At 40.2% G+C, this 12,810-nt stretch overlaps 1 protein-coding gene across 1 annotated transcript in view; it reads left to right on the top strand.

Moving 5' to 3' along the window:
• LOC144479500 (receptor expression-enhancing protein 6-like) overlaps nt 1-8,507 on the top strand; it is a 28,801-nt gene extending 20,294 nt beyond the window's left edge. The window contains exon 5 of the mRNA XM_078198231.1: nt 5,764-8,507. Coding sequence (XP_078054357.1) covers nt 5,764-5,801 — 38 coding nt within the window. The 3' untranslated portion in view covers nt 5,802-8,507. The remainder of the gene's footprint in view (nt 1-5,763) is intronic.
• The last annotated feature ends 4,303 nt before the right edge of the window (nt 8,508-12,810 follow it).

Raw genomic sequence — 12,810 nt, 5'->3', positions numbered from 1 at the left:
TTCAGTGCGTTTCACGAAATATAGTTACATTTGTGGTACCGGCCATCACGTGGCCTTGCATAGAGGTTGGCTGGTGCCCTCACCACACTTTCAAAAGAATGGCATTTTAGGATCAACTAACGGTTGTTAAGCTGTAGTTTAAGGAGCTGGCCATTGAAAGGGAGCCATCTTTGACTAAATGTTCACGATGTATCCATTTCAGAAATCTGTTGCAATTGATAAGCTTACACTGCTACCTTAAATGAATGTATGTTTGCTATGTCAAACGTGATGATATGAAATCTAGTTTAAGAGGCCTTTTTATAATTTGCATTTTTAAAAAAAAAATTATTTCTTGCTTTAGTCTTGCAGACTCTATGTAGCAGCAAGAAGTTCGTATCAACAGACGCAGGACCTAAACCATTACCTAATGTGTCTGTATGTAACAAAACAGACCCAGCTTCTGTTAGATCAGAAAATAATACAGTTGGTTTATCATGACCTCTTTTTTTAATTTGGACTGCATGAGTCAAGATTGGATTCTTTCTGATTTTTGCATCTTTTATATTTGTGGTATTGAAAAAAAGGCTGGTGTATTCTCACTAGGTTCCCCCACCTACGCATAGCCATATTTAAGATGGTCAATGTAGAAATTTATTTGATTCCAAGGACTCTTGCATCAAATACAAGTATAAAACGTTTTGGCTAAATTGATATTTACTACAGCAGACAAAGATGCATCTCAATTGGATACCCTAATGTTATTTACATGATTGTGACTAGCCACTTACTCTGCTTCCCTATATCCAGTGGTTTCCCAGTGTCATGATAAACCAAGATTCCCTCTAGCTGAGGACATAGTGTCCCATTAGTAATGTTAGTAGTTTTCCCTTTCTCTTGTGGCTTACATTTGTGATTGTTACAATGCCACCTGTCAGATGTCCTCATGCCAGATAGTGTTAGATATCATCATTTTATTGCATTATACTGACTTTCTGGAAGTAATATATCTTTGTTGTCTCATTGAATAGTTGACAACTATATACTTGGAGTTCCTAGGACTAAATTAGTGCACTATCTGTGTCCTTGTCAAAATTGATAAATATTTGAAACATCAGTACAAACATTTTAAAATGGCCATTGCACGCACAATGCAATATTATTTCAGTTTTCTACATAGATCATGTTGCACTCTAAGGAGCTTCAATATAGTGAAAGAAACGTGACACATTTCAAAATGACCATTACAAATGGTGCAATGGTATTTGGGTTGTTTGCATTGATCAAGCGGCAGCACAGGGGTTAGCACAGCTGCCTCACAGTACCAGGGACCCAGGTTCAATTCCAGCCTTGGGTAACTGTCTGTGTGGAGTTTGCACGTTCTCTCCATGTCCACGTGGATTTCCTCTGGGTGCTCCAGTTTCCTCCAACATGCCAAAGATGTGCAGGTTAGGTTGGTTGGTCATGTTAAATTGCCCTCTGTCAGGGGATAGGTGGGGTTATGGGGATAGGGCCTGGGTGGGATTGTTGGTAGTGCAGGCTCAATGGGTCGAATGGCCTCCTGTACTGTAGGGATTCTATGATTCTAAGTTGCACTCCAAGGTGCATACAAACAGGATACATGGAGTATTCACCATGTACCTTCAATGTGAGTCACCCGATACAACCCGAGGGACTTCTGCAATAGGCTAGCCTCCTCATGAGCACACCATGTTTTGCAAGAATATACTTTATTAAATTCTTGAAAGAACATTACAAACCTCTTACCATTAACTTCAAGCACATCAATCATCTGAATAGTACAATTTAAGATCCGTGCAGGGGATGAACAGGATAAAAGTTCCCAGCGCCACATTTCGGTGAAGGGTATTTTGCAGAGTGTAAAAGCAGTATGGAGGGAGGGATGGAATTTTCCTGTGCAAAGAACAACACATGTAGGACAATCTCTTTCACTTGTGCGCTGACGGCACTTTTTTTTTCAAATAATGATTCGGTGCCTGGAAACATTTTAAGCCTTCCAGCCAGTTTGTTCCTGTAGTTATCTCTTTAAGCTTGTATAAGAAAGGCAGTTTATACCAAAGTTTCCACAGAAACCAAGTCAACACCAGCATTGTATATGCACCACATGTAGGAAAGTGTACAACCTTTCTATCACCCTTTAGCAATGGCACTTTTGCACTGTACAGCACGTGCAATTTTCCAGTTTATATTAAAAGGCAGCAAATATCAATGTCACTATTACATTAAGGCTAAAACTGTCACCTTTGAGAAAATGGTTCAATGAATTGGTAATGAGAACAGAAAATGCTGGAAAATCTCAGTTAGCAGTCTGTTCTGCATTCATTCCAATTTTCTCAAAGTCAGTGGTGAATAACATTGGGTGGGTATAAAAAGGGATGCTGATTCACATTGTTGCATACTTCGCACTGCTGCTCAAGACCAATTTCACCCACATAGATTTATTTGCAAGTGAGATACTAAAAGCAGAAAATTTTGCTTGCACAGTATGTGGGAAGAATTGTTATGAAATATCTGCAATTTTCAGTGGATTCAGTCTCCGGACATTATATGGAGGCTAACGCTGGTGTTTGCATGAGGCAGTGCAAAACAGGACTTTGGGATTACAAGCATGTGACTGGATGTTTAAATAGGACTATTTAATCAAATGATTTCTTAATCAGTTAATTAAGATCACTTCTTAGAGAAGGTGTTAAACTATTGACCATTGGGTGGCCCACTTAATTCTGAGCCATTTTTTCATCTGATTAGCATGAACTTAAATCCACCTATAAGTGTCCATTGTTCAAAAACAGTTTAATTAAAGTTTCAGGCCTGACCAGCTAACCACTTATTTTGCCACAGATGCGATGAGCTTCCTTGAAACCAATTATTTCATTTTGCCCCCATATGAAAATTCTTAATCTTGTGGGTATTTTCGTGTTTCATTGAAACACTCCTAAGTTTGTTTTGTTTTTTTATATGACAGCTCCAACTCCTGAAGAAAGCTTTGCAGATAATTGAAGCTCTGCTATGCAGCCTTCTAAGACTAGCAGAGATTTTGAAGTTGAATTGCCTTTGCCCTCAAAGACCACATTTAAGCTTTGTTTCCCCAATACTGCGCTAATCAAGTTGATCTCCATTTGAGGCGAATCTCTTTCAATGATAAGTCTGCGTTTGTGTCATAGTCTCAACCAATCTTGCAATATCCTTGTTTTCCTTGTATCTTGTGACTGAGCAATACATGCCTAATAGTCTTAGATTCAAGCAACACAGAAACAGGTTCTTCAGCCCAGCATGTCTATGTCAACCACCAAATACCAATCTATACTAATTCCATTAACTGGCACTTGGGACCATTGCCTGTTATGCCTTGACGACCTTGAACCATAGCCTACGATGCCTAGGCAATTAAAGTGCTTGTCCAAAGATGTGCGGGTTAGGTTGATTGGCCAGGTTAAAAAATTGCCCCTTAGAGTCCTGGGATGTGTAGCTTAGAGGGATTAGTGGGTAAAATATGTGGGGGTAGGGCCTGGGTGGGATTGTGGTCGGTGCAGACTCGATGGGCCGAATGGCCTCCTTCTGCACTGTAGGGTTTCTATGAAATGCTGCTTAAATCAGCTACAATGAAATAGTAATTGATCAGTTAGCCTTGAGAAGAAGATGATGCTGTAGACATGGCTGATGCTGGAAATCTGAAATGAAAACAGGAAGTACTGGGAAAATTCAGCATCTGCAGAGGGAGAAACAGTTAACATTTCCAATATGGTTCTTGCATACATTAGACTTGAAACGTTAACTGTTTGTCTCACTATAGACACTGCCAGATGTACTGAGTTTTTCCAGCGTTTTCTGTTTTGCTGTGAGGCTGTTAACGAGGGTGGGATGCACATGCGTTCTGTCCTGTAATCTGTCTTTTTTTTTTTCCTGCTGCTTATAATGTTAGAGTGAGCTATCAGTAGATTGACAGGAAGGTACACAAGATGATTGGTCAGTGGGTAAGTTGGACTTGGTGTGTAGTACAGCTGTTTAGTAACCTTTTGAGCTTTTTTTATACTTAAAAAAAGAATCATATTCCCTTTCATATCGTCCTTAGCTGCACATCAACCCCTCTGTTTACCCCCTACTACTTCTCAGATATATAGTATTCGAATAATTTTCCTGTATTTCACTTGCTAGAATAAATAAATTCATATCTTTAGCCTAATGTATGCTATTAAACCAATACAAACTGTACTTCTGAATTAGTATGCACATTTTGTGGTAAGTGTTGGCAACTTGGGTCATTGGCCTAACATTGTATTGCGTTTCGCAAATGTACTAAATATTTAAACATTTTCATGAATGATTTAAACTTCACTGCCTGGAGTTTTCTCTACAGTAGCATCCAGTACACTGGGTGCAAACAGATCAAATGGCCAAAAAGATTGTGAAATTTTGATGTGTAACTACAATGCACATGATTTTTCTCTCATCTGTCCATCAAATCATCTTCCGTCAAATGAATCTCTGCCTTAAACTAGCCACCCTAGTAACTCTGCAATATGAGTATCCTCTAATTGAACTTGTTCAGAGAGGTCTCTCTCAACATTGCAACAAGATTTTCAGCCACGGGTTTTGAATTTTTTTTTCATTCGTGGGATGTGGGCATTGCTGGCTGGCCAGCATTTATTGCCCATTCCTAATTGCCCCAAGGATAGTTGAGAGTCAACCACATTGCTGTGGCTCTGGAGTCACATGTAGGCCAGACCAGGTAAGGACAGCAGATTTTCTTCCCTAATGGACATTAGTGAACCAGATGGGTTTTTCTGACAGTCAACAATGGTTTTATAGTCAAATAAAAGTCGGATCTTAATTTCAAGCTCGGTATTTTCTGTTTCTTTGGTACTTTTTAAAGCATATGTATAAATGATTACATTTTTAAACACTTAAATGCTTTTTAAACATTCTATGGTAAGACTCTCTCTCTCAGAAATGTGCTAGTTTTTTATTCATTCATGGGATGTGGGCACCGATGGCTGGGCCAACATTTATTGCCTATCCCTAATTGCCCTTGAACTAAGTGGCTTGCACAGCCATTTCAGAGGGCAGGTAACAGTCAACCACATTAGTGTGGATCTGGAGTCACATGTAGGCCAGACCAGGTAACAATGGCAGATTTAATTCCCTAAAGGACATTAGTGAACCAAATGGGTTTTTACTACAATCAACAATGGCTTCGTGGTCATCATTGGGCACTTAGTTCCTGATTTGTATTGGTGCATTCCCATTCCCTTATTCTTCGATTGTTTATACTGATTAATGCCAGTTTTTTAAAGTTTGACCATATTTTACTAAAATAGGGGGGATAACTTGCCAGATGTTACCAAAAGGAATCTTCAGGTCCTTTTTCCTCCTGGAGGGTCTGCCAAAACTATTGTAAAAATTATCCACACCCAACAATGAGCTACTAGACCTCGTGTGGTAGCTTTTGGTTCTCTTAATAGCATAGTTCCTTGTCTCATACTGTTCTACGCTGTTTTTGATAGCCTCCATTCGGTTGAAGCAAAACTTAATCTGTGTTTAAATTTAGCCAACTTTAATACTTTAATGACATCAAGATTATGAGTGAAGGGCAGGAATAGCTCGGCCTCATAATCAGAAAACTATTTTGTTTCCGTTCGAGCACAAACATTTCTGTAATGCCTCCGCTTTCTCTTTCCCCCCCCCCCCCCCCCCCCCCACAAAAAATATTCTTGCCGTCCCATGTTTTCAATATAGTTTACTAACCTCCCTCCTGTATTTCAGCAATGAAATTGAATTCCAACAAAGACAAGAATAACTGAGGATTATACCAAGTGAACCAGACCACTGGCAAGGTCAAGCTAGTCGCACGTTGAAAGTACGGAAATGCTGAGATTCTGACAGAGAAGCAACAATTCACTGGAAAAAAAAATCACGCAAAGCTAATCGGCATCTGAAAGCAAGAGACTGAAGTTAATTTCCCAGGTTGTACCTTTCTTTGGAATCCGAAAAGCACTTTTATCTCCCCTTTTTCAGGTGTTGATCCTCTGTCCCTGTTTGCTTTCTGTTTCAATTTCAGTCTGAGTTACGTAAGTGGCATGCGGCAAAACCTTATTCTATAAAATGCCTGAACTGTCTGAAAATCCCTTTTTGAAGCAACTTAAATTGGGCTGGCATTTCCCATGGAAATTGAGCATGGTTCCATTATAATCCTCAGACTTTGGTGGGGAGGACATAATAGTGAAGTAAATGAGATGCAAAGTGGAAACGTGACAGGTTTAGCATCCTTTCTTTGAAGTTGGGCATACAATAAATTGTTATCCTCTGCCACCACCCAACACTGCCATCTCTTGAGCTCATCTAAACAGAAATTGGTTAGAAACACAACTTTTTTTTTCAGAATATCCTTGGTTTAGCAATTCCGATCTACGCACCACTCTTGTGGATCATACGAGTTGTATCCTGCACCAAACTGGTGGCATATAATGTAGATGCAAGTTTGGATTTGGAAGGGGGATGTCAGGGGGCAAGCTGGATGTCAATGGTTTGGTATCAATTCATTTCCAGCTCATTCGCTTCAAGATTGGATTTATTTAAAGTGGTTTAGTCATGGCTGTTTAGCTCAGTTAGCTAATGGCTAGAATGTGGTCCTAAATGACAGCAATGGTGCAGGTTCAATCCCCATACTGACCGTGATAGTTTATGGAGGTCTACCTCCTTACGATGCTTGTGGAAATGCCAGCCCTGGAGCTATATAACCAATTGTCTTTCTCAACTGGAGAGAGTTGCCTGTAGTCCTCTTGTGGGTTATGGCTAATTATTTTGCATCCCAAAATGAACCCTCTTACAGTTCAGGCCAGTGAGAGCATACAGTCAGTTGGATAATTGAAACCAGTTTTTGAATATCAAAATATTTGAAATCTATACTTGACTGGCATGCAGGATGACTTCATTAATTCTGGAACATTTCTGGATAAGGTTTTGCAGCAAATTTGTCACTTATTGGCTCGAGGTAATAAATTAAAGACCCTGTCAGAATCTGTTTGGCACTGATTCCAATGTGAACAATTACTCATTTTAGAATTTGTACAGTTAGACTGGAAAATTCAAGTAATTTTTTGTAGGGGATTTTTCAGCACATTCAGGTCTTCTATCTCGTTTACCAAATTTTATACACTGGTTAGTCGTAGTTTTTGTACATGGTGCTCCAGTTATGTCTCCTGGAGAAGTGACTTGATCTTACCTTGCTTACGCTTGCCTTGAAGAGTGTTTGTGTGCGCACAGTGTATACACAGCCTGGTGATGCATTTGATTTTCTTGTCTCTCTTCACCACCCCTGCATTGAGAACTGGAATTGTACTAAGCCAACTTTCTATCTTTGGTTTAAGGCTCTCAACAAACATTGTCTCTGTTATTAATACTTGCATCACTCCACTTAAGTGAGGTTTTTTGACACTGCAGGGGAGAAAGAAAAGCCCTGTTGGGACCAACTTTGAGAATTCAATTGCCTTACACTGCCTTGGCTGAAAGAACCATTAACTCTGTGTAATACAGTCATTTAATGGGATCTTGGAAGAGTCTGAATAACAATTCCACTCTGGGGGTGCAAACTTATTGGCCATTCACGCCATGGTCCTGCTGCAGCAAGGTTGGAGAATTTGGCACCCAGCCAAATCTCCGTTCACTACAGCCGGATGGTAAAATCCTGCTGGCGTGAACGGCTGTAATATTCTGGCTTGGGTCTGTCTGGTGATTTGGGGAGGTGGGGGTAATTTTGGTTTAGAAATGTTTCAAATAAAAGTTCTTGTCATTTGATGCAAGGAAAAGTGTGAACTGTTGAAAACTAAGATTGAGTGAAAGTTTCCAGAGCATTTTCTTAAGTTGCAAGTAATCAATATAAGACATTAATTTGGAGATACTCTAGTAACCTTCAGGCAATTCCTCTCTAGCTTTCACGTTCTTTCCTTGCTGTATTTGTTTAGGATAATGCCAGATGAGCACAAAGTACAGCCCTGTGTTTCTACAAGTTCTACATTAGTTTTGATAAATTGCTTGTTTAAAAAAGTTGGGTCAGATATTTATATAGCTGCACTTAAAAGAAATAACACTCTTCAGAGGAAATGGGGCAGCACCTTTGATAAACACAGTAAGGTGGAATTGTCACAATTTTAGAATTTAGTGAGTATTTCCTTTTTTAAAAATAAATATTGCATTTAGAAATAAATTAAATCACAGTTAGCAGAAAAGTGCAAATATTAAGTGTTTAAAGTGCAATTCATTGAAGGGAGTTTTTGACCGCACACTAATTATTACAGATCTCCAAGGAGCTAAGTGAAACTGCTGACTCTGGAGACTGAAGGCAATGCTCAATTTGTTGCACTTATAGGGACCATGCTTCATTGATTTGCAGGGTCAGTTGGTTTTAATAACTTGTGTATATTGTGACTACACCATGTGTTGTGGAACAATGACTCTGTTAGATGCACTACTTGTTACTTAAAATAAGCTCAATAAAAATATTGAATTAGCTTTTGTGGTGTTTTTTAAAAACCTAGAACATTTTGAGGGAAAGATTTATCCCGGAGGGTGTCAGTGGTTAGCACTGCTGCCTCAGTGCCAGGGACCTGGGTTTGATTCCCAGCTTGGGTCACTGTTCAAGCGGAGTCTGCATGTTCTCCCCGTGTCTGCATGGGTTTCCTCTGGGTGCTCCGGTTTCCTCCCACAGTCTGAAAGACATGCTGGTTAGGTACATTGGCCATGCTAAATTCTCCCTCGGTGTACCCAAACAGACGCCGGAGTGTGGCAACTAGGGGATTTTTACTAACTTTATTGCAGTGTTAATATAAGCCTATTTGTGACACTAATAAATGAACTTCAACTTTTAACCTTGGGAAATGTTTATAAGGAGGTCAAGTTGGTTGGTATAATACCACTAATCTATAAAGTATATTCTTCTGTAAACATAGATAAAGACCCATTGGTAAAATGCTAATTGAGTTTGTGATTGTAATAAGTTTTTAAGCCGATAGTGTGGGGGAGAAAAATACAAAATCTGTTTTCTTCATACACTTTAACTCATACCTTTGTCTAGCATAGACACCACCCTCTTGTTTTCTGTTTCTGCTGCCACAATCTTCAGACCAATGCCTCTACATAAAGGCTGCAACAAAATCTCAGTTCTGACTACATAAATTCTTCTGTGATGTCACCAGATTCATGCTGTAACCTAGTAACGCATACCCAGCCACTGATCATGTGGTGGAACCCAATGGAGCTGAGGGGGCACTACATGAGGAACAATGTCACCGTATGTCTCCAGATTCTTCCAAGCTATGATCACTCTGGCTGCCCTGTGCATTGTGCTTGGATATGGAGACATCTTGTTTCCCTTGATCAATGTCATTGTTTTTCTGTATCCAGCCTACTTTTTGTAAGTGTGATAGGTTCTTAACAGGATATCAGAGAACCAATCTACAAGAAGAGGTTCACACTTTTCATTGTTTTTGCATTCTTGCCCTTGTTCTCTCGTTACTAAATCCTTCCTCAATCTCTCTCTCTCTCTCCTTTTTTTTGGAGAAGAGACTAAGTTATGTTGTGATTTTTTTTTTTGTGGAATGTCACTCAAGGCCAGCATCCTTAATTGCCCTTGAACTGAATGATCTGTTAGGCCATTGCAGAGGGCATTTAATACATTACTATGTTCTGAAGTCACATGTAGGCCAGACCAGGGAAGGATGGAGGATTTCTTTCCTTTGAAGAGCATTAGTGAACCAGATGGATTTTAATAACATTAAGACTAGTTCCAGAATTATTAATTGAATTCAATCAGCTGCCATGGTGGGATTTAAACCCATGTCCCCAGAGTATTGCCTTGGGTTTCTGGATAACTAGTCAAGTGATATAACCATTCCACCACTATCTCCCCGCAAATAATTGAGCAACTTAATCATAAGTTGTTACCTCAAAAAAAAAACAAATGCTCAATTATAATACTGTCACAAAATTATGTTTGAAATAATTTCACAAGATATTTCCAAATGTTTGATTATTTGCTGACAGAAAACCTGCCCAGTGCCCCAGCCTCTAAACAGTAATAAAAAGAATAGGGCTGATTAAGGCCCCAAGGGGGAGATTTACACATGAAGGCAGAGATGAGGTACTAAACTAATAACAGTTGTAGTGAAAGAGGATGCAGTTAAGATGCTTGAGATTTTTAGTCCTGGATGGGCTAAAAGTTGACATGGGTGGTATTAGAAAGGCCAGCTGTACTTAAAGCTGATATGTCACTAGGACTGGATCAGGATGCATCTAAGGAATGATACTGAGGGATGAAGGATGCAGCGATAATGCCAAAAGACTGGAGAATGGCAAAAGTTTACACCTATGTTTAAAAAAGGATGCAACAATATGGTGTATAAAATCATGAGGGACATAGATAGAATGAACGTACACAGTCCCAGGGAAGGGGAATTGAAAACTAGAGGGTGTAGGTTTAAGGAGGAGAGGAGGGGGGGAGGTGGAGGAGGATTTTAAAAAGGACCTGTGGTGAAACTTCACGCGGAGGGTGGTGTGTGTATGGAACGAGCTGCCAGGGAAAGTGGTTGAGACAGGTACAATAGCAAAAAGCATTTGGGCAAGTACATGGGTGGGAAAGGTTTAGAGGAATGTGGGCAATTGGGGCTAGCTGGGAAGGCACGATGGTTGGCATAGGCAGGTTGAGCTGAAGGATGTTTCCATGCTCTATTGCCCTGTGACTCCAATAAGCCCAGCAACTACAGGCCAGTCAGTTTAAGCTCTGTGGTGGAAAAAAGTATTTTAAACCAATAATCTGGGACAATTTATTTGGTCAGGTGTGGATTAATTGAGGAAAGCCAGCACGAATTGACACACCCACTGCCCCCCCCCCCCCTCCCTCCCCGCCCCCACTGCCAGCGAGAAGGGAGAATATGGGACTCGTCCAAATCTCCATTTGCTGCAATGGGAACATTGAATCCCAGCTGCAGGTGAGGTCTGAGAATTCCAGTTAGTGTTTAGCCAAGTGTTTTTTTTTGGTGAGGTAACAGGGCATTGTAGTTAATGTCATTCTTTAAAGGTTTGTCAGCAATGTTGAAGCCCATGGAATTGAAGAGCCAGTAACAAGATGGATACAAAGTTGGCTGAGTGTTAGGAAATGGAGAGTAGTGGTGACCTGGTTATTTTTCAGGCTGCAAGATGGTTTCGAGTGAGATTTCCCAGGAGTAACGTTTTTAATTGATTCATGGGATGCGGACATTGCTGGCTGGGCCACCGGTTATTGTCTGTACCTAATTACCCTTGAACTGAGTAGCTTGTTAGGATATTTTGGAGGGCATTTAAGAGTCAACCTCATTGCTGTGGGTCTGGAGTCACATGTAGATCAGACCAGGTAAGGGTGGCAGATTTCCTTCCTTAATGGACATTAGTGAGCCAGATGAATTTTTATGACAATCGACAATGGTTTCATGGTCATCAGTAGGCTTTTTAATTCCTGATTTTTACTGAGTTCAAATTTCACCATCTGCCATGGTGGGATTTGAATCCAGGTCCACAGAGCATCACCCTGGGTCTCTGGAATACTAGTAAAGTGACAATACCACTACACTATTGCCTCCCCTATGTCCAGTCTCCTAAACTCCTCACACCTACCTGCACTCACAACCCACTGCTGCTTCCCAAATTCACCTTTACCTTCAGTTCCTCTCCCACTGAAGTTCAGTGTGAGGCACAGGAAGTTGTTATAAAACATTCAGAGGTTATCTGGAGAGGGATAGAAAACTATAATGCATGATTTATTCAGTCAACACTTTAAACCTTGGCACTGTTAATGAGTTTGGCTCTTCATAAATTCTTCCCAAAGTTTACTGATTAAACTCTGATACGATTGTATTGTGTAGCTTAAAAAGTAATGAATTGGTGAATTATCCCATGAACACTCGTGAAGCATAAACAAATCTGATACCCTGTCTGTTAAGCGAAAGATATGAGACTTTTTTCACTGATCCCTAATAACTTTGTTCTCCTTTGGATATAACTAAAAAAAATAAAATTTATTCAATCAAAGTCTCGACCAGTGAGACATCACAGATCCAAGCTGACAAGACAGGCTGCCCTTTTCCTGTCTTGGGCTCGATCTACATGATCCAAGCTGGTAGGATCAGGCATTGCACTCCCTCCAGTGCTTGATCTCATTTGCATCTTACCTAAAAGGCCTAACCTGTTTGGTTGTTGGCAAGGTGGGCAATTAGGGAAAATCCACACAGCAAATTAACTTGGGCCAGCAATGTTGAAGTGAGAGTTGGGCAGAAGTTTTACTGCTCTGCCCGCCACAGGAATCGGAGCAGGCGAGAGGTGGACCTCGGGTGTGATTTTACAGTTTTATGGATGAGCAAGGCCATTAAAACCCACTTTCTAGAGTGTGGTGGAATTTCTATTTGTCGATTGTGATTTACATATTCAGAGAAACTAAAATCGACAAATCATGCTGTAAAGAAATCATATTGTTTTCAACTTATGGGTTTTTTTTATTAATTCGTGGGACATGAGCATCGCTGGCTGGCCAGCATTTATTGCCCATCGAGGGCAATTGAGAGTCAACCACTTTACTGTGGATCTGGAGTCACATGTAGGCCAGACCAGGTAAGGACAGCAGATTTCCTTCCTTTAAGGGCATTAGTGAACCAGATGGGTTTTTCCGACAATGGTTTCATGGCCATCAGTAGGTTCTTAATTCCAGATATCTTTTATTGAATTTAAATTCCACTATCTGCTATGGCAGGATTTGAACCCGAGTCCCCAGAACATTAGCTGAGTTTC

The sequence above is a fragment of the Mustelus asterias genome, chromosome 26 (assembly GCF_964213995.1).
Source record: "Mustelus asterias chromosome 26, sMusAst1.hap1.1, whole genome shotgun sequence".
Classification (NCBI taxonomy): domain Eukaryota; kingdom Metazoa; phylum Chordata; class Chondrichthyes; order Carcharhiniformes; family Triakidae; genus Mustelus; species Mustelus asterias.
This window is presented reverse-complemented; position numbering and strand designations above follow the sequence as displayed.